This window comes from Leucopleurus acutus, assembly GCF_964270905.1.
Source record: "Leucopleurus acutus genome assembly, chromosome: 13".
Lineage (NCBI taxonomy): Eukaryota > Metazoa > Chordata > Mammalia > Artiodactyla > Delphinidae > Leucopleurus > Leucopleurus acutus.
Window position 1 is genome coordinate 73,746,037 of NC_139155.1, and position 22,813 is coordinate 73,768,849.

The following is a 22,813-nucleotide window of genomic DNA, read 5'->3' on the forward strand; positions in this document are numbered from 1 at the left end:
TGACGAACTCTATTTAGCTACAGGCCTATCCTTCCTTTTTGCTAAGGAAATATACATAGCAGCAGCCAGAAAAGTAGGCAATAGCAATGGCAAACATATTCAAGCTCTCTTACAAACACATTAAACAAAAACTAATGCTACCACAGGGCACACCTGTGTATTTCATAAAGCCCAGCAAAAAAGTCCTTTCCGTGAGTTTTTACTTCCTTCCTCAGAAGCTTTCAATTGATAAGGTGAATAGTGTTTTAGAAGTCTTTCATGGGGTTTTTGTTTGGGGGGGAAGGGGAACGTCCGTGGCAGCCCAGTGGTTAAGACTCCATGCTTCCACTGCAGAGGGCACGGGTTCCATCCCTGGTTGGGGAACTAAGGAACCCACATGCCCCATGGCAGCAGCGGCCAAAAAAAAAAGAGTATTTTATGGGTTTCTTTTTTTTTTTTTTTTGCCATGCCGCATGGCATGCGGGATCTTAGTTCCCCTACCAGGGATGGAACCCGTGCCCCCTGCAGTGGAAGCGTGGAGTCTTAACCACTGGACCATCAGGGAAGTCCCTTTATGTAGCTGCTTAAAAAAAAAAAAAAAATTCACTTCAGTCAGAATGAACCCAGCAATTAATACTTACTCTATACAAGTCTGACTGAAATGTTAACACTGACAAATGTTTACTTTGGTCAAACCACAATAGAATTCTGCATCATCCTGTTGGGTAATGAGAGTTAGTTCCACTAATCAACATATTCAAAGTCAGGACAATACAAGTTAAATGCCTTACATACCTCAGTTTTGTTGCTGTATTATTTTGTTTGAGTTGGGGCAAACTTTCACCTACTGCTTCACTAAATAATAAATCAACTTAAGGCATTTACTGCAACTGATTCATGACTGTAAGTTAGTGGCTTAAACAGGAGCCCCAGAAAAATTAGTTGAGAATTAAGATAGCTGGAGAACCAGAATCTTTAACATCTAGGAATAGAATGCAAAAGTTATTTACCAGCTGTACTGAAAAATATGAAGACTGTTCTAAACTAGTTCCAACACTGGCCAAGAGGACTGGCAAACCTCTATCTCTAGGGGAGATCTCCGATAAACCTACACATGTGCAAAACCCCAAAATTAGTCTACATAATACTGCCTGACGCGGCCTGAGAGTCTACACTTATCCCTGCTTAGATATTTAAAGCATTCATTCTTATCAAGACAACTGGTCTCCACCTGAGTTCCAAAAGCAAGCTCTAGAAGACCTTGATGTACCAGGTAAACAAGTTTGCTATATAGAGCAGAAAAACTCTGAACTCAACTCAGCCTTACAGTTGTTTTTCTGGTTTTTAAGTCAGCCTTGCACTTTTCTTAATCTTGGAAGTTTTAAACAACTGGAGCTCCACATCTGGGGACTCCAATGTTCCCCTCTCTGCCACACATCCCCACTATTCCCACTGAAAACATTTCCTATTACTGCTAATTTAATCAAAATACAAAAGAGCAGAGCTTTGAAGTAAGATGAAGACATTCAACTCCAGATCTCCTGGCTTCTCACCTTTTTCCTTCTTTAGATGTGAACAATTCCACCCTGCTGGACAGGTGACTGGAGTATTGAAAAAAGAGGTAAAAGCCTAGCCCAGTACCTGGCACATGGTAAGCCCTCAATAAATAGTAGCTATTATCATCATGACGGTCATATTTAATAGAGAGGCATGACTACAGAAATGACAAAATCTTCCCCATAAGATGACACCATCCTAGTCTAACAAGGAAATAGACATGTTGTGCATTTGGTGCATGACAGGTGTCAGGTACTCTCCTAAGAATTAGTTCATTTGTTTCCTAAGTTAATTTATTTTCTCCACCTTTACAGGTAAGGAAACTGAGACACTCAAGGTCTGGCAAACCTAAAAAGACTGAATCCAGAGGCTGTTCTCTTAACCACTACTCCACACTAAACAAAGCCATTCAAAGATGAGTCCTCTTCATCTGGGGAGATCTGGGACCAGGTCATTCAACATGAGATTTGAGTTTAACAAATCTCTGGGCCCCACCCTCCCGTTTAAACTTGAACACTACCCAATTCTAATTCAACATTAAGAGTAAATGAACTTAGTGGTTTTAGGAGCGTACACTGGTGCGTCAGACAAACCAGGTCTTCAGGCCTACTACACATACTAGCTGGTGACCTCACCTTTTCTGAGCCTCAATTTCCTCATCCGCAAAATGGGGATAAGAATAGCATCTACTTCACCGAGCTATTTCGAGTTTTAATGCAAGGATGTACTAAAACCACGCAGTACAGTTCTCATTAAGTGTTAACTAGAAGTAATGGGAGCCATGGGAAAGAGAAAGATATGAATAGTAGAAAGCGGAGCTTGTCCCTGGGTGACCCAGCTGGCACACGAGCGAGGATCCTCCCCAGCATTAGGAGCAGTCGCCCCCCGCCACAGGAGCCCGCCCTTACCGCTCTTGGGTTTAGACTCGCCGGCCGGCCCTGCAGAGGCGGAGCGGGTGGGCTGTTGCCCTTTGCTGCTGCCCGAAGAGGCGGAGGAGCTGCTGGAGCCGCTGTTCTTGTCCATGTCGGAGGCGGTGGCGGCGGCGCTGGGGGAGCTCTGCGGCATCAAAGGGGGCCTTGGCGGCGGCGGCGGCAGTCGGAGCGGAGCGGGCGCGGCGGAGACCCAGGCTCATGGCGTTCGGGGCCGGCGGGGGTCGGCGGCGGCAGCGGTTCTCGGCCTTCATGGCGACATTTTTCCCTGTTTCCTTCCTCGGCTTCTCAAACTGGAAGGAGAAGCAGCGGGCGGGGCTCTTGAGCCCGGCGGCGGCGGCGGCGGTGACCGAGAAGGAGGAGGAGGCCGGGGCTCGGAGGTCCGGGCCGGGCCTGGCGGGGCGGAGGCTGCGGGGAAAGGGGAGGCGAGGGAGGGTGCGCGAGCCCCGCCGGCCGGCCGGACACGCTCTCCCGCCGCGGGGCAAGGGAGAGGGCTTGCTGTCTTGGTGTCGGGGACAAGTGTCTCCGACACAGAGACCGACACTCGCCTCTGGGCCGAGGCCGAGCTGCTCCGGGAATGGCGACGAGTCGCCAAACAGCATCTCGAAGAACCCGGATGAACTATATATAGTGGAGATGTGAGTGTGAAGCACGCTGGGAAATGTAGTTTTCTGCCTACATCCGGGTCCAATGGGTTTTTGTTTGTTTGTTTTTTGTTTTTCTTCCTTTGTTTTCCTCCTCAATGTGTGACAGATCTTACAGGATGATGGGACTTGCAGTACAGGTTTTGGTCTTAGTACACTAATAATAATATATACCACTCATAATGCATCCAAACTTTGGAATACCTGTGGAATTCCTTTATTGACTCATTGTAAGTTATAGTTCTTATTCTAGTATTAATATCAATTTATTTATGGCTCTTATTCAATCTCCTAATAATGATAATAATGACAATACTTTACATTTAGTATCACTCTACAGCACTTCCTCATGCAATTACTTCATTTATTGTCATTTATTAATATAAATCATTGTTCATATTTCATGTCAGTGTTAATAATAATAGTTATCATTGAGTGCTTATCATTAGCAGACACTGCTCTGTGCAGTTTTTATGGAGTATCACATCTATCCTCACAATAATTCAAATTTAAATACAAGGAAACAGGCTCAAAAAGCTTAGATCATTTGCCATGATCACACAGCTAATAAGTGACATTCTCAACTACCTGTAAGATAAGCAGCTCTCCATTTTACAGATATGGACACTGAGACTTAGAAAATCACATATGTATTTTAGAAATCATATGACACCCATCTGTACTTTGGAAAATTATAAATGATTCGTTCCAACCGTAGCAGTTCAAGATTCAAAGGATCACAGAAAAACACTGTGAAAAAGATAAATAATTATTATAAATATAACAATAAATAAGGCTAACCTTATCTAGTTAGAAACCTATTATATGCCAGGCACTGTGCTCAGCCCAAAGAATTCCAAAATACATTAATGCAAGAATGTGATAAGGACTATAATAAAGTTAACACAAAATGCAGACCAGAGCAGAGGCCTCAAGGAGAGACATACAAAAATTTAGGAGGGGTAGAGGAGGGCTTCCCCAGAGGTGGTGGTACTTGAGCTGAGCATAGAAGGATAAGCAGAATATCAGCAGTCATAGATGAACAAATAAACAAATAGACAAAATCCTAGACTTCCCCTAATTAGGCCCTTTTGGGTTCCTTATTAATCATCACGTTATACAAAACATTAATAAGTATATACAAGTCAATCCATCTTGCAGTTAACAGTTTTAACTGGGATAAAGGAAATTAGATACTAACCTCATTTTTTCATTTATTTATTTATTATTTATTTATTTATTGGCTGTGTTGGGTCTTCGTTGCTGCACGCAGGCTTTCTCTAGTTGTGGCGAGTGGGGGGCTACTCTTCATTGCAGTGCACAGGCTTCTCATTGTGGTGGCTTCTCTTGTTGCAGAGCATGGGCTCTAGGCATGCAGGCTTCAGTAGTTGTGGCTTGCGGGCTCTAGAGTGCAGGCTCAGTAGTTGTGGCACACGGGCTGAGTTGCTCCGTGGCACGTGGGATCTTCGGGGACCAGGGCTCGAACCCACGTCCCCTGTATTGGCAGGTGGACTCAACCACTGCGCCACAGGGAAGCCCTAATCTCATTTTTTAAATTTCCTTAAATGCCCTCCACCAGTCCTTATCTTGCTTTCCCTTTGCCAGCTTTTTTCCCACCACAAATCATATTGAAATGAGAGAATGGCTACATCATGCATCAAATTAAGTCTAGAAAATCCTAAAGTCCATTCTTAAGTATGAATAGACGTGGAAGATACACTAAGATTCCTGGATGATTTTTTATTTCCTTTAACAAAGATGTGAGAACTCTGATTACATGGGTGAATCATTCCTTTCTTCTATCTCTCTTAAAAGAGAGGGAAAGAGAGAAATCCCAGTGTAGTTCTTCCAAAATAAAGCAGTAGGTGTCCATCTGTCAGGCTACATTAAGCCAAGAAGAGATTTTTCCTTTTCAAAGTAGTTTCTTAGGGTCCTTGGCAATTTCTCCTTGTGAAACATTTACAGGAAACATACTTTAAAGAAAATTAAAGCAGAAACATACAGAAATCCAAATAAAACTCACCACCTCCATCCTCTTTTGCGCAAGATGCTCTATGTTACACTTACCATAGAAAAGAATGGGAAAATCTGGGGTTGAAGGAAAGCACTCATTCTATACCAGTTGGAGCTAGAAATGTAGCTTTGTGATAGCAGGAGAGGGAGGCTGAGTGGTGTTTTCTGGCGACTTACTAAATAGATGCCAGAGCTTTCCTTCCCATCTAAACTTCTTAGGTCCATAAAATGGAAAGACCAACGAACAATCTTTCCAATGTTTATTATTCAGAGTAGTCTAGCATATGTTTCTCAAGACTGGTCTGCCAATCCCTCTCATAGAAATCACCAGAGAAGTTTGGTCAAATAGATTCTCAGTATCCATATCAGATTTACTGATCCGAAATCTCTGGTATTTGGGGCCCGGAAATGTGCACTTTAAGATCATGCCAAGTAATTCTTTATGCACACCAAGGATTGCGAGAATTGAACCCGTAATATTAGCCTTTTACCACACTGTACCTCCGTTTGCCCTCTTCTGCACCAGAAAACAAGAGTTACTCAATATCTTGGAAGTTAGTAGTACAGGTTGGCAAGATGCAGAGACGTGGCCTCTGAGAAGTGATTGGGGGTTCTCCCTAGGGTCCGCTCATTCCTGGTGAATTCTATATTCAATTTGGAGAGAGAAAAAGAAAGGGATTTCGGGTATTCAAAGACTAAATAGCCTCAGAATCCCAGGGATCCTGCAGAACTCCTTAATATCAGGTTTCAGGACGCCTTCAGCTAATAATGTCTCTGGCCGGCCGCCGTCAGCCATCTAGTGAGGCAACGCGACATCCTGTCTGGCGGCGGTCACGCGACTGTCAAGATGGCGGCCCCCAGGAGCTGGGTTTTATGGAGCTTCTGCTGCCGTGGGTCGTCGCGGGTGTTGCTGGGCTGCAGGCTTCCCGGGCTTCGTAGCTCCTGGCCCAGGGGCCCGCTGGGTGCGCGGCCCTTGTCCCAAGAGAAGCGGGCAACCGAAACGCACTTCGGGTTTGAGACTGTGTCGGAAGAGGAGAAGGGGGGCAAAGGTGAAAAGGGTGAGAAGGTGGAGGGGGGGAAATCTGACCGTCTGCGATCTAGTTTCTTCCGCCCATATTAAGGGTTGATTTAACGTCCTGTCGGCTCTGATGCATTATCTTCTTTATCTTCTGCAGTCCTGACCTCCAAGGAGTAGCCCCAGCCTAACCCTGCCAAACTGAGACGCTACCTCTTTTTAAGTAATTATCACAAAACCCCATCAGTTGAGCGTTTATGATGTGCCAGGCAGTGTGCAGATCTGCCTTGTTTACAATCTCATTTCAACTTCCCGATGATGAATATTGCTATCCCATGTTACGTAAGAGGAAATTGAGGCTTAAAGGTTAAGCAAAAACTTGCCCAGTTTAATATAGCTAGTGAGTGGTGGAACTAGTATTCCAACCCAGTTTGGCCCGACTACAGAGCCCAAGTTCTTAATCTCTTGCTAAAGGGATAGGCCATCTTTTATACAAAGAAAGAAGGAAACTATTTTCTGTGTGCCTCAGCTTCCAAATTTGCCCGATAGGAATAATAGTAACTTTTTTCATAGAGTTCTTGTGAAGATTAGATTACTTCATACACTGAAGAATTTTGAATAATGCCAGGCACTTCATAATTGCTCAGTAAATGTTAGATATTTTTGAGCAGTTTTTTGTGTTCACCATAAGCATGGGAAAGGAAAAGAACTTTTTTAAAACTCCAACTGTACCATTTGTAATGGGGAAGGTATTATGCCCATATTACAGATGGATAAGGTGAGACTCTGAGAGGTTCCTTAACTTGGCCTATGTTCACCCAGGAAATAAGAGAAAGAGCCTACAACTGAATTTCCATCCTCTTATAGACTAGCACGTTGTATTACCTCTCACCTGAATCTTAACTAAATATTATACATAGTTCTACTGTAACTCTGATTGTTTTGTTTTGTCTTTTGCGCTACGCGGGCCTCTCACTGTTGTGGCCTCTCCCGTTGCGGAGCACAGGCTCTGGACGCGCAAGCTCAGCGGCCATGGCCCACGGGCCCAGCCGCTCCGCGGCATGTGGGATCTTCCTGGACCGGGGCACGAACCCGTGTCTCCTGCATTGGCAGGCAGACTCTCAACCACTGCGCCACCAGGGAAGCCCCTGTAACTCTTTGAATACTGAATTTAAATTAACATTTATTTCACTGTGAATCCCCAGAAAGCTAGGATGGTGGCTCATTCACGTCTGTATCCTCAGCACCTGATGCACATTGGGAGCTTGATAACTGATTGTGGAGTGAAATAAATGGAGCCAAGTAAAACGATAGCAAACTTTTATTGAGGCCCTGAAACCTTTTAAAAATATTTTACATTAATTCTTATAAATACAAGCGTATGAGGTGGGAACTCTTATCCTGTTTGTATAGATGAATAAACTGCTGATAAGTGGCATAGCTGGAATTTGAATACACATGGGTTGCTTCCAAAATAATAATAATGCTTAACCTCTGTATTGTGCTTTACAATGTATAAACAACATTTCACACAATGATGGGGGGAAGAGTTACCCACTAAGCTAAATATGACTTCCAGATTGGGACCCAAGATTGAAGTACAGGCAATCTTTGCACAATGATGCAGGACAGTAAAAATGTCCATGCAAGCTGAAATCATGACAATGATCTTAAAGATCAATGGGGAAAATTGCGATTGTTCCAGAACCTTTAAAAATTATCAAACATGAAAAACTCTCTTAATGTCAGTTATAAATATATAAGGAAATGAAAAAATAGTAAAGTTGATATTTATTTAGCACACTGTCATTTAAAATTAGATTTAATTAATACAATTAGAATTTTTAATTGTTTAAATTTAAAATTAAATTAAAATCTAACAAAAAATTAGAAAGATTGAGAATTAAGTTGTTTTAGTCCTTTGTAAAAAATTTACCACGAGTAGTTTAAACAGTATTTGCATCCTTTTTGTCATATAATTTACAGTAGGGAGTGAGCACCTTCTCCATGCCTCAGCAAACGGCCAGACGTGTTTCTAAGGTTCAGTCAGCTTCTAACATTTTATCCTTTCACTTTCAATGTCATGAAATATCTCCAAGAATTCCTTTAATGTGAAATTTTTTGCTGGCATAATTTCCTCTGCGACATCTTCAACATTTTCATCACAACCACATTCTCATTTACATCCATAAGTTCATTTTCCCAAAGTTCCTCTGGCTGCATATCTAAAACCTCTCGAGGGGCAGCAGTATCAACATTCCCATGGTCATGTTTCTCCTGTAACTCCACTGATGTATTCAAATTTCACTTCCAGGGTTTATCACTTTTCATTATTTTGTTGCACTTTCATTTCCATTGGCCAATTTCCTCTTTCAGTTATCTAGTTTTGTAAAATGCCCCAGAGATTTACAGCTGAGATAAGAAGATAACACAACTACATGCTTTGCTGTCTGCATGTGAACTGAATAACTGATGTATAGTGACCAACCAGCTACAAACTGTAAGAGAAGTGACATTGTTGGCTTCTGATCATGATGCATATCTGTTATTTATGTATGATTTGTGGACTGAAGAACTACTAGCAAAATGTGTACTTTATGTAATTAGTCACAGTTAATATACCACTGGATTTGAATGATGTTGCTAGAGGACTGGCATTATTGAACTAAACCACAGTAACTGAAATTCTTGTATATTAGAACCATATAAAGCAAGAAGGGCTTATACTTAGTGGGTTGAGCCTTAGTGTCCCTCTGAGTACCCCAAAAGATGTTCAAAAGCGAAGAGCAAGCTTATAGGATCCCAAGGTTGAGAATAGACATTCAAGATTGAGTTAAAGGAGGGGGCTCTATAGTCTGCTGATTCAGCAGAGGACAGTAATATTTTGGGTCTAAGCAGCACATTTTATCTGAGGAACTCAACGTGTCTCCCCTTCATTACCTAATTCAGCCTTACGGCAGGCAGATAGGGGGCTGGCGCTGATATTCTCATCTCATGGGCAGAAATTGAGGTGCAAAGAAGTTAAATGTAGCCTGTACTTTAAAGTGTATTGGATAATAAATTCCTTAACTCTTCAGCTAGCCCAGATTCCACATTCTGCCTTAATCCTATGTTGGGTCATGAGGACCCTCTACAGTGTGACTTGGCCCTTATTCACATCCTGCCATCCATCTGCCCACCAAATTGTACATGAGGTTTTTCTCAGTGATGCTGGCAGAGATGAGCTGAGGTCTTCCCATCCATTTGTCGTGTCTTCCTAAAGGATTTTGTTGTCTTTTATTATAATAATATTAGAAACATTCCAACCCCCTCCCTGCCCCTTCCTCTAAGAAACAGAAACTGGGGAATTCCCTGACGGTCCAGTGGTTAGGACACAGCGCTTTCCCTGCTGAGGGCGCAGGTTCTATCCCTGGTCAGGGAACTAAGATCCTGCAAGCCAAGACGTGTGGCAAAAAAGAAAAAGAAAAAGAAAAACAGAAACCTATTTAGTACTTAAGTATGTGCATGACATTATTACAAGGTAATGGCCCTAGGTAAAGCTAACTAAGATAACATAAAAGAGGTTGACTTCTTTCTTACATGATGTAATTTAAGCCTTTTTTAGAAGGGGTAATGTTAAGGTGAAGATTTGGGCATCAAGCATTATGACTTGGCTCCACCTTGCAGACAGTTAATTTCATGGGGGGGAAGCTTTCTCCTCTTTCATTTAGGACTTTTCCAGGTTAATCTTATGAATAGTCCAATCATGTTGTATTTCTCTCAAGTCTATCAGGTGTTTGAAAGTGTGGCCAAGAAGTATGATGTGATGAATGATATGATGAGTCTTGGTATCCACCGTATTTGGAAGGATTTGCTGCTCTGGAAGATGCGCCCGTTTCCGGGGACCCAGCTGCTGGATGTTGCTGGAGGCACAGGTAACATACAGTTCTGTATCCTGGGGTACCACTAAGCTCCTTTTATAAAAATTAGTGTCTCTTGGGACTTCCCTGGTGGTCCAGTGGTTAAGACTCTGCACTTCCGCTGCAGGGGGCACAGGTTAGATCCCTGGTCGGGGAACTGAGACCCCGCAGCCTCGCAGTGTGGCCAAAATAAATAAATAAGTAAAAAATAAAAATAAAATAGTTTAAAAAAATTAGTGTCTCTTGTTGGAATGAGCTAGCTCACCTACCATTAGCCTGAAAATAGTAATTGAAAATCAGTACACTTCTCAGAAAGATTTATTCTTTCCTTTTTAACTGAATGTCAGTCAAAAGCACAGAATATCAGCTTTGTGCCTGGCACTTTTCTAAAATTCAGAGGATTACAAAGTAAAACGACCAATTTTTAACTCCAGTGGCATTTCCCCATCTAAACAACCGTTTTACCTTCTATTTAACCTTTATCCCACTTTCCCTCTTTCTTTGGTGTGGGGAAGGGGGAGAGCTTTTATCATGTTATGTAAGCTTTCTAGGCAGACTTTTCTGCCTAATCTACTATGATACCAGATATCAAAAGCTCATTTATTTGTGCATGGTCCTTTGTTATTTGGTGCACACTAGGCATTTGGAGAGAAAAATGTCATAATGTGTAATATAATGTAATAATGTCATAATCTATACTAATAGGATAATGTATAATAATAAATTACAGTAGAATAATGTCCATGTTTGAAACATGTTTATGTGTGCCTTTTTGGTGTGGCCCTCTACCCAAAAGGAAGCACAGAGGGCAGTATGGTGGAGGACAGTTTAGCAGAATCTATCAAAATCTAAAATGCTTACAGTCTAGGATCCCACAGTTCCAATTCTAGACATCTAGTCTGAAAACAAAAACTTGCACAGAGAGATAGCTACAGAAGGGGGTCAGTCAGAGCTGCTTCCATCTCCAATGTACCCCAGCCAGTAACATTACCACATGCTGGCAACTGCCCATTTAGAAAATGCAATTGAAAAGTAAAAGTAAAAAGACATTGAAAAAGTAGAGCTACAAATATGCTCACTGCATAATTTTTAGTCATAGTGAAAAATTGGAAATAACCTATTTCTACCTCAATAAAGAAATGGCTTTAGGGACTTCCCTGGTGGTGCAGTGGTTAAGAATCTGCCTGCCAATGCAGGGGGCACGGGTTCGATCCCTGGTCTGGGAAGATCCCACATGCCGCGGAGCAACTAAGCCTGTGCGCCACAACTACTAAGCCTGCGCTCTAGAACCTGCAAGCCACAACTGCTGAGCCTGCGTGCCACAACTACTGAGCCCACATGCCACAACTAGCGAAGCCCACGAGCCTAGAGCCCATGCTCCGCAACAAGAGAAGCCACCGCAATGAGAAGCCTGTGCACCGCAATGAAGAGTAGACCCCGTTCGCCACAACTAAAGAGAAAAGCCCACACACAGCAACGAAGACCCAACACAGTCAAAAAATAAATAAATATATTTTTTTAAAAAAGAAATGGCTTTAAATTAAGATACATCAATACTATAAAATATTAGGTAGCTATTTAAAAGAATGAGGAAAGCCTAGAAATACCAATGGAATGGCCTCAAGGACATATTAAGTGGGAAGAAAAAGAAAAGTTGTATACAATGCATATAATGTGATCCCCATTTATGTTTTTAAGTTGTTATATATGAGTACATATAATTATATTTAAATATATAGGAAAGTGACTAGAGAATACCGAATTGGTTGGAGAAAATGGAAAAACTTAAGGATATATTTCTTACAGTGTAAGAAAAAAACAAAACAAAGACAAGGAAACCGCATTGTAAAAAGGGAAATGTGATCCCGGAAAGCACTGGCTTTGCCCAAACAATATTTACCTGGTCACAATAATGTACACACTTGATTTTCAGCTTTTAGACTCAAACCATCAACAAAGCACAGAAGACATAGCTATAGAACAAATAAAATGTTATCAGGCTTGACAGAATAAAAATATATATATGATGGAACGCTGAAGGGAGTCAAAAGAGATACTGTCTGTAGTTGGTGGAATAAGAAATAAAATACTGGGGTGGAGGGATAAATTTGGAATTGGGATTAACAGATGTATACTACTATATATAAAATAAACAACAAGGACCTACTGTATAGCACAGGGAACTGTATTCAATATCTTGTAATAACCTATAATGGAAAAGAATATGAAAAAGAAAAAAATGTATATATATGTAAAACTGAACCACTTTGCTGTACACCTGAAACATTGTAAATCAACTATACTTCAATAAAAAAATTAAAATTAAAAAAATATATTGATTAGTTTATTACTTTAGGTTACAAAGGTATCTGTGAGGAATTATGAAAAGTGATAAAATATATTGGGAGGATAAAAGCAAGCAGAGATGGGGGTGAGTAAAGAAGTAGCTGTAACCAACAGAATAAACAGCTAAAGGAGTTGGGAAGGATGGTCTGTGGGGAACTGAACTGGGAGTAGGAAGTGGTGTGGCAGGGAACTGTTGCTTGTGACTGTACCTTTATGTTACTGTCATAAAAATTATTAGAAAAAGGCTAGAAGGATGCACACTAAGCTCTTAACACTTGTTATGTCTGGAGAGTGTGGACAGAGAATGCAACTTTCATGTTTTATTCTACATGTTTAGGTATTGAGTCTTATAGTAAGAATGTGTCCATGCATTACATATGCAATTTTTTAAAGGGTTTTTTTTTTTTTGAGGTATGCAGGCCTCTCACTGCTGTGGCCTCTCCCGTTGCGGAGCACAGGCTCTGGATGCACAGGCTCAGTGGCCATGGCTCACGGGCCCAGCCGCTCCACAGCATGTGGGATCTTCCTGGACCGGGTCACAAACCCGTGTCCCCTGCATCGGTAGGCGGACCCCCAACCACTGCGCCACCAGGGAAGCCTGAGGTTTTTTTAAAAAAATTAATTTATTTATTTATAAATAAATTAATAAATAAAATAAAATAATTTATTTTAAATTAAATTAATATAAATTAATTAATAAAATAAATTTATTTATTTATTTTTGGGTCTTCATTGCTGTGCACAGGCTTTCTCTAGTTGTGGCAAGTGGGGGCTACTCTTCGTTGTGTTGCATGGGCTTCTCACTGCGGTGGCTTCTCTTGTTGTGGAGCATGGGCTTCAGTAGTTGTGCCACATGGCCTCAGTAGCTGTGGCGCACAGGCTTAGTTGCTCCGCGGCATGTGGAGTCATCCTGGAGCAGGGCTTGAACCCGTGTCCCCTGCATTGGCAGGCGGATTCTTAACCACTGAGCCATCAGGGAAGTCCAGGATTTTAAAGAATCTTAGACGTTAGAAATTTACTGTTAAAATAAAAAGTTACTGGGCTTCCCTGGTGGCACAGTGGTTAAGAATCCGCCTGCCAATGCAGGGGACATGGGTTCAAGCCCTGGTCCCCGAAGGTCCCACGTGCCGTGGAACAACTAAGCCCGTGCACCACAGCTACTGAGCCTGCGCTCTAGAGCCCACTAGCCACAAGTACTGAAGCCTGAACACCTAGAGCCCGTGCTCTGCAACAAGAGAAGCCACCGCAATGAGAAGCCTGTGCACCACAGTGAAGAGTAGCCCCCGTTCACCGCAACTAGAGAAAGCCGGCGCACAGCCAGGAAAACCCAACGCAGCCAAAAATAAATAAAATAAATAAATAAAAATTAAAATTAAAAAAATAGTAACTGTTGAGATGAGTACAAAATTCAATTTTCATACACTCCTCAACCCCTGTACCTTTGTTGCTCCTTTGGGGTTTAAGAAATGCTGGGTTTTTGTTTTTGTTTGTGTTTGATCTTTCCTCCTGTTGGCTTCCCACAGGTGACATTGCATTCCGGTTCCTTAATTATGTTCAGGCACAGCATCAGAGAAAGGAGAAGAGGCAATTAAGGGCCCAACAAAATTTATCCTGGGAAGAAATTGCCAAAAAGTACCAGAATGAGGAGGATTCTTTGGACGGTTCTCATGTCATGGTCTGTGACATCAACAAGGAGATGCTAAAGATTGGAAAACAGAAAGCCCGTGCTCGAGGATACAAAGCTGGTAAGTCCTGCAGAAAATGGACCCAGAGGAGATGTTTATATGTTTATAAAATAAGATGGAATATGTACAATGCTGAAATGCTTTCTTTCCAGGTTTCAAAAACTTACAGGTAGGTAGGAGTGGAAGATAATTTGTGTGGCTGCGTCCAGCATGTGTGCTGTTATGTACATTATTTCAGCAACCCAGGGAGTTAGATTATCAGCCACATGTGACAGGGGAGATAAACCAAACCCAAAGAGGTTAAGTATCTGCTTCAGCTAACACAATTTAAATGGCAGATCCAGAATGGGGGCTGACTCTTTGGATCTCAGCTCTTGGACACTGAGACAAGTTTGGCTTTTAATTCCCAGCAGCTCCCCAGTGACCCCCATGCCCTGTTCTTGAGCCATTTTATCCCCCTCCCAAAACTAAGCTCTGCTTCAGCTTTCAAACCAGGGGGCTCCTGGGGCCTGGACATTTCCCACGTGGGGCTCTTTTCACAGGCAGTCTTTGCTCCAGAGCACCTCCACCCCACCCCCGCCACTGGGTGAGCTGAGACTTTCTCAGATCTTCATCCAGGTCTAATGGCTTTGTTTTCTGGGGGAGCGGGGGGGGGGGGGGCGGGGCGGGGTTGTGATTTATTTATTTATTTTTTTAATACATCTTTATTGGAATATAATTGCTTCACAATACTGTGTTAATTTCTATTGTACAACAAAGTGAATCAGCCATATACACACATACATCCCCATATTCCCTCTTGAGGCTGCCTCCCACCCTCCCTATCCCACCCCTCTAGGTCATCGCAAAGCACCGAGCTGACCTCCCTGTGCTATGCTGCTGCTTCCCACTAGCTATCTCTCTTACATTTGGTTGTGTATATGTATGTCAATGCTACTCTCACTTCGCCCCTCACCCGCTGTGTCCTCAAGTCCATTCTCTATGTCTGCGTCTTTATTCCTGTCCTGCCACTAGGTTCATCAGTACCTTTTTTTTTTTTTGATTCCAAATACATGCGTTAGCATATGGCATTTGTTTTTCTCTTTCTGACTTACTTCACTCTGTGTGACAGACTCTAGGTCCATCCACCTCACTGCAAATAACTCAATTTCGTTTCTTTTTATGGCTGAGTAATATTCCATTGTAGGTCTAATGGCTTTTCCCACACAGCCTTGCTTCCTCTCCTTTTTATTTTTTCCAGGTGTCTCCTCTCACCCCCTGCCCCCAAAAAAGAAAAAAACCCTTTTGCCCTCCTACCTCTATTTCATCGTGGGTTTCTCAGAGGGCCCAACTGATGCAGTTGAAGAATCACCCGTAAATGGTACTCCTCAAATTTCCCTAGCACGGTACTCTCAACAGCCAATGGGAGAATGCCTGGGTATCTCCAGGAACCTGTTGCAGCCTCCAAATAGACAGTTTCTGCTCTAGCTTAAAGATATACATTTTGCATTTGGTTTTCTGTTTGTTTTCATATTTTGAAATACTTTTGCCCCCAGTTTTATGCCCCAGTAGAAGTACTGATCTGGCAGCTGCAGCATGTTTACCCAGCTCTTCAGAGCCGCTGCACTGCCCTCTTCCACGCTGGCCAAGCACTGCAGGCAGCCCCCTTGAGAGGCAGCGGTGCACAGCAAAGGAAGCCAAGTCCCTTGGGTCCATGTCAGCACTTCTCCCCTCCCCCACCCCCACCATGAGTGTCTATGGTTATTTTAGCTCAATTCTGCTTCCTCCTCCTCCTCCCACCCGCAGAATGAGCTGCCTAGACGAACTGCAGCCCACTTGGCCCCCCAAATGAAGGGCTCTTTTGTTAACCATCAACACTGATCAGAAGGCTGACAATCACTAGTGTTTCTAGACAAAGGCACCGTGTTCTTACTCCTACTGAGAAACGTGTTTCCCTTCTCTCTGGTGCTTAGCCACGAAGACTGGAGAACAAAGATGGAAATGATGGGTAATGTTCCACCTCTTGAATCATCTCTTCCATAGCACAGCTTGCCCTTCAGGCTCTCCTAACAGCCAAGAAATCCACCTGCATAGGAATCATTACATGCTGCATAGTATGGTTTTATCTTTCCTCCTTGCTTTATCAATCTCCAATAATAATGCCTTTGCAAAAAATATCATGCAAAAAAATTTGAAACTAAGTAGGAAGATCCTAGAAATGATTTAATAGTTTAAAAAATTAATGTGTAAAGGCATTTTTGTGTGTAGTACTATTATGTGTTTTACTTACATGTAGCACTTCCTCCCAAAATGGAAGCTTGGAGGGCAGGAACCTTAAAAAGATTATTTGATGGTTTATAAAAGTGATATATTTGGGAAAATTTTGGATATTAGAAATCAAAAATTTGAAAAGGTATTAAGAAGTAAATATTAACCAGAGTTTCAGCATCCAGAGATGACCCTCAATATATTTCCTTCCTAGCTTTTTCCTAATCATGTTCTTTTTATAAAATTGAGAACATCTTATGTATATAATTTAGTATCCTGCTTTATTTAATTCAGCATTGTATCATGAGATCTTCCCATGTTATTAAAAACTCCTGGGAATTCCCTGGCGGTCCAGTGATTAGGACTCCACACTCTAACTGCTGAGGGCTCAGGTTCGATCCATGGTCAAGGAACTAATATCCCACAAGCTGCATGGTGCGGCCAAAAAAAAAAAAAAAAATTTCCTTAAAATCATTTTTTATGATATTCTCTCATATGGATGTTTTATGATTTGCATAACCAATTTATGTAACTAGTTGATCTTTCATTTTTTTCTGATGTTTTTGCATGTAGCACAATGTTGTGACATCCTTATTTGTAAATTTTTGCATGCATCATTATTTTCCTTTTACTGACAATATATTTGGGCAAGTGTTCAGGCTCTCTAGATCTCAATTACCTTATCTATAAAATGTAGAAAATAATAACCCTTCTCACAGTAGGAGGTACTATCCCATAACTGTTAAAAACACAGGCTCTGGAATAAAACTTACTCAGTTCTAATCCGTCTGTGTGACCTTAGGCAAGGTACTTCAATCTTTCTGATACTCAATTTTGTTCACCTGAAACATGAAGATGATAGTACGGCTGTCTCAGAGTCGGTATGAGGATGTGAGAAGATAATGTATGTAAAGTGATAACACAGACCCTACCATCATGGGCTTAGTAAGCAGTAGCTTTGATGATGATGTCATTAATGTCCTCCTCCTAAAATTCAAATAGCTGGGTCAAAGGATATACTTATTACTAAGGCTCTTGTTAAATACTGCTGGCATGCTTTCCAGGAGGGTTATTTCCATTTACCTTCCCCTATAGTGCCTTCCTTCTATATCATACTTTTTTTTTTTTAAGTTCCATTGAGACACCGAACGTGACAGTGCTTTTATTTTATTTATTTATTTATTTATTTAAGGAAGCCAAGTGCTTTATTTTATTTTAAATGTATTTATTTATTTATGGCTGCATTGGGTCTTTGTTGCTGCACGCGGGCTTTCTCTAGTTGCAGTGAGCGTCGGCTACTCTTCATTGCTGTGCACGGGCTTCTCATTGCGGTTGTTTCTCTTGTTGTGGAACACGGGCTCTAGGCGCACGGGCTTCAGTAGTTGTGGCACGCAGGCTTCAGTAGTTGTGGTTCACAGGCTCTAGAGCACAGGCTCAGTAGTTGTGGTGCACAGGCTTAGTGGCTCCGTGGCATGTGGGATCTTCCCAGACCAGGGCTCGAACCTTGTCCCCTGCATTGGCAGGCGGATTCTTAACCACTACACCACCAGGGAAGTCCCTATATCATACTTTATGTCTGATTCACTGCAAGTTGAATAATATTAAAGCCAAATCAGGATCCTCAGAGGACATAGCTACCCTGATGGGGAGCTCCCTTGGGTGTTTTCTGAATTCATGACCAGACTTGCAGTCAAGACACTTTGCTTCTCTATGACTCCAGTAGAACCAATGTAATTGTACTAAATTACGTACTTAGAATACTTCCAATGACTGTCTGAAGTAGGTACTATTATTGACTCCATTTTACAGATGAGGAAACAAAGTAGTTTATTAAAGATTATATGGCTAATAAATGGGGAAGCTGGAATTAGAACACAGGCAACCCCAGGACCTGGGCTCTTAACCACAGTGCTTTACACAAAACACCTAGTTGGATAAAAATTGCTTAAGGGTAAGGCATAACTAAGTAACCAGTGTCTACTCTGAGAACCTTGGGGGGACTTCCTGCTAAACTTCAAGGGCGCCAGCTTCACATTCTCAGGACTGGAGGACACCGTGAAGACGGTGGCCAGGAATCCACTGGAGAAGGCAGGTGTGTATTTTCTGACACCACTTCAGATACCACATGTGTGATGTTTGCCCAGCACCAAGCAGCTCTCCAGTTCTCCAATGTCAACCAGCTGTCCAACAATTTAGTTCAGTTCTGACACTAATTACCCAGAGTTAGCGTCAGATTCCACAGGTTTAAGGTCTAATTGCCACAGGACTGCCCCCACTTCACAAGCCAGCCGCAAACAGGGTGTCCATGGTACCCACAGTTCTGTCCGGCCTACTGAAAATTCAGGGTTTCCCATGACCCCCTCCTCAGGTTTGACAGTTCACTGGGTGCAGAGGAGACAGTTGTCCAGACTGAGGCCAGAACTGCTTTTCTCTTTCAGGACTTGCTTGGGTAGTGGGAGACGCTGAAGAACTGCCCTTTGATGATGACAAATTTGATGTTTACACCATTGCCTTTGGGATCCGGAATGTCACACACATTGATCAGGTAATGAATGGCTGCATCCGCTTGTGTGACTCAGGATATTAGTTCTCCTGGAGTGGCTCCATGGTGAATGAGGAAAGGGAGAGATTCTTCTCTGGGCTCAGCTCCTGAGTTGAATGTTTCAGGCTTAGAGGTCTTAATCCTTTAAATTGCCAATTTTCCTGCCCACAAAATTGAAAAAAAACCACAGAGCAGATCCCCACAGAAGCCTTTGTTGCTTGGGTTGGTATTTACATCCTTAAAAAAAAAAAAATTATTTATTTGGCCGCATCAGGTCTTAGTTGCGGCGGCGGGCTTCTCTCTAGTTGTGGCACGCGGGCTCTAGAGTGCGTGGTCTTAGTTGCCCTGTGGCATGTGGGATCTTAGTTCCCCAACCAGGGATCAAACCCGCGTCCCCTGCATTGGAAGGCGGATTCTTAACCACTGGACCACCAGAGAAATCCCGGTATTTACATTTTTGAGACTGTCAGTCTTGCTCTCTCATTTCATCTGCTTCCTCTTGCTTGTGAAGCCACCTGACTCTGACACTGCAGATCAGAGGGATTTCCAAGGCTGACAGAGAAAAAGGCACTCAAACCCTATTTTGGCAGAAGGTAGCTAGATTCATGGTTCCTCTGTAGGAAGAAGGGAAATGTTCAGCTCTTAATCTGATGCAGCTCTTCTTTATTTCTGCTTGAACATTCTGTCCAAACATTTGAAGATGGTAAGCAAGGCATCCCATTTCATTTCTGTAATGTGGACTCCAGTTGCCTAGTTGCCTGCTTTGGGTGGGACATCCTTTATGGTGTACTTTAGCTTCATTTTTATGACCTGTCCTATGTCTGTAGCCAGTTTATTATTCCTTTTAAATTAAAAAAAATAATAAATTTTAGTAGATTCAAAGTTCAAAAGGCACAAACGAATATATCAGTAAAAGTCTTCACCTTGTGTCCCAGCCATTCAGTGCCTCCTCCCCCTGCAGTCACCAATTTCTTAATGTAGCTTTGCAAAGATGTCTTGTGCATATTAAGTGTATTTATTTTCTTTCTTTTTTTATACAAATATTAGCATATGAAACATTTTGCCCATTGCTTTTTTTCCCCTTAAAAATATACCTGCAGGGCTTCCCTGGTGGCACAGTGGTTGAGAGCCCGCCTGCCGATGCAGGGGACACGGGTTCGCGCTCCGGTCCGGGAGGATCCCACATGCCGCGGAGTGGCTGGGCCCGTGAGCCATGGCCGCTGAGCCTGCGCGTCCGGAGCCTGTGCTCCGCGGCGGGAGAGGCCACAGCAGTGAGAGATCCGCGTACCGCAAAAAAAAAAATCTATATATCTATATACCTGCAGACTTTTGCATGTCAGCACATAAAGAACACTGGCTCTTCCTTTTTTTAATAGCTGCATAGATTCCTTTTGTGTATATATTCCGTAATTTAGCCAGTCTCTCATTAATGGTTAAGATGCTTCTAATCTTGGTGCTGTTCAAATCGTGCCATAATGAATAACCCATGTCGTTTCCACAATAGAAACATTTCTGTAAGATAGATTATTTGAAGTAAAATTGCTGGATCAAAAAGGAATATCCATTGTGATTTTGAGAAGTAATTCAAAAATTGCCGCCTGTGGGGCGTTGTACCAATCTGAGTCAGTTTAGATTACTCCAAGTAACCTTCTCTAGTCACGGGCAGCAGAATGCCTATTTCTGCTGTTACAGCTTCCCAGCTGAGAGTGAACACGGGATCTGTGGGAAATCACTTTTATAATGCCCATAGAAGCTGACGCCGCCTCAGCCTCCCAGAGCTGAATGAGGGCTGCTGACGAGTGTGTTCTGTTGTTCCTGTCTTGCTCAGGCGCTCCAGGAAGCCCATCGGGTCCTGAAGCCAGGAGGACGGTTTCTCTGTCTGGAGTTCAGCCAAGTAAACAATCCGCTCGTATCCAGGTTGGTATTGTTAACAGGGCTTGATTTTCATCATCTAGCCAAGGGTTTCCCATCCCAAAGTGGAAAGAAAATAGCCAGTAAGCTACAAGCATCAACCTCATAGTTCAGTGTCCCAGAGTCCCTGAGGGACAGTGCCACCTCTGAGGTCTGAATGACAACACCTAGGCCAGAAGGGTCTCAAACCAGTAACCAGAGACTCAAGTGGGCCCACGTATGTATTTTGTTTGACTCATGGTATTTTAAAAATTGACTTAGATGTCCATATTTTAAAATCAGGAAATTTTACATAAAAATCTAGATTTCCAGCTTCACTTGAGAAATCAGATATATGGCAATCCTGGTTAAGCCCATATTCCCACATGGCAATAGTCAGGGCTGAGTAGTAACTGCCCTTTCTCCACTTTTCTGGTACTTCCTAACTGTGCCTGTCACCACACCCTCACTACTCCCTAGGCTTCTGCACCTGGCCCACTTCACTTATTTCAGTACTTCCTTGACCCTTATAGGCATTTGAGTTTATAATCCCAGGCTTAGACCTTCTTGCTTATTAATGGTCACGTTCTAATCTTAATCTTTTGCCTTTTTGTTTAGGCTCTATGATGTATATAGCTTCCAGGTCATTCCTGTCCTGGGAGAGGTCATTGCAGGAGATTGGAAGTCCTATCAATACCTTGTAGAAAGTATCCGACAGTTCCCATCTCAGGTAAAAAACTTCTATAGCTTACAACAAAGGCCCTACAGTTGAAATCCAGGCGATTTTTGCTGTATCCTTCTTTGTGTTTTAGGAGGAGTTCAAGGAGATGATAGAAGATGCAGGTTTTCAGAAGGTGACTTATGAAAATCTAACATCAGGCATTGTAGCCATTCATTCTGGCTTCAAAGTGTAACTCCTTTAAGATCCTGGAGTGTGAACCAGTCACATCCTGTCAAAAGGCTGGAGCCGAAGGATAATGTGGTTAGTGAGACCAGCACAACATCTCCTCCTAAGGCTGTGCACCTTGGACTCATGTTCTGATGTGACCAGTCTCAGAGTGAAAGAAACAAGCTTCTGTCACTTTATTGCAGCTTTCCTTTGGGGCTGCTTCAGGCCTTCTCCCAGAGGTATTTGGTCTGTACTTTTTGCTTAACTCCTACTAATTTTTCTTGGCTCTGTAGTATGTGGTTAAGGAAAACCAGCACTGAAACTCAGTTTTGAAGTGTATCTGTGGCTTCTCTGCCAGTGCTGCCTTCCAGAGGGATAATGAATCATTAGAACCCAATGATGATTTGAACCAGAAAACTTCCTAGCTGTACCCAAGTCCATCTTTCAGCCTAGGACTAAGTCTGGGGCCAAAAGCCAAGGCCCAAATTAGAGGGCTAAGGATCACAACTAGAATTGTGCCCTGAAACACTAAAAGAGTTTACAATTTTCATGGGTTTTGTCATTTTTTTCTTGAGGGAGGTGAAAGAAATACACTTTCATCATTATTCATTCAGTCCTCTTCTACCAAAAGCCACTATTGTGTCCTCAGTGCCTGTCATGAAGGAAACTTGACAAATCCTTGTTGAAGGAATAAATGTACCTGATTTCACGTCTTACAAAGAGAGCTTCTTTGTCAGGATACGTTTGAAGTCAGGATCTTATAGCCAAAAAAAAAAGTTTGATAACTATTTGTCTAGCCAAACCCCCTCCAGTACTCAGAAGAGCTGGACAGAGCTCTTGTCTCCTTAATACAGTCCACTCTTTGATGTTAAAATGAGACCATAAAAAAAAAAATGAGACCATAAATATTTTCAGTGCAGATGAAACTTAAGGGTTTTTTTGGGGGGTGGGGGAGGGTTGGTAAGAAATTGCAGAAATCAACCTGTGAGTTGGCTGGCAGTTGAATTGCAGAGACCTTAGTTCAAGGCTATTTGAAGTCTTCAGATATGCTGCCTCTCGCCCCAGCACAGAAGGGGTCATTTACCCCTTCACGTGAGTCACGACCTTCACTCACAAGATTGTGCCCTTGTCACTGAAAAGCTTCCAGATACAGCACTCTATATACACCTGTCTCAAAG

General features: G+C 42.5%; 2 protein-coding genes across 4 annotated transcripts in view; one reads left to right on the forward strand and one right to left on the reverse strand.

The window, feature by feature from the left end:
* RNF10 (ring finger protein 10) overlaps positions 1 to 2,738 on the reverse strand; it is a 31,816-nt gene extending 29,078 nt beyond the window's left edge. For all 3 annotated transcript variants that reach the window (XM_082852847.1, XM_082852846.1, XM_082852845.1), the window contains exon 1: positions 2,445 to 2,738. In XM_082852847.1, coding sequence (XP_082708973.1) covers positions 2,445 to 2,601 — 157 coding nt within the window. In that variant the 5' untranslated portion in view covers positions 2,602 to 2,738. The remainder of the gene's footprint in view (positions 1 to 2,444) is intronic.
* A 3,224-nt stretch (positions 2,739 to 5,962) lies between these two features.
* Positions 5,963 to 22,344, forward strand: COQ5 (coenzyme Q5, methyltransferase). The gene is made up of 7 exons (XM_082853345.1): positions 5,963 to 6,171; positions 9,902 to 10,051; positions 13,906 to 14,127; positions 18,753 to 18,859; positions 20,685 to 20,773; positions 21,365 to 21,476; positions 21,559 to 22,344. The coding sequence occupies exons 1-7, from the start codon at positions 5,970 to 5,972 to the stop codon at positions 21,658 to 21,660; spliced, it is 984 nt and encodes a 327-aa protein (XP_082709471.1). The 5' UTR covers positions 5,963 to 5,969; the 3' UTR covers positions 21,661 to 22,344.
* The last annotated feature ends 469 nt before the right edge of the window (positions 22,345 to 22,813 follow it).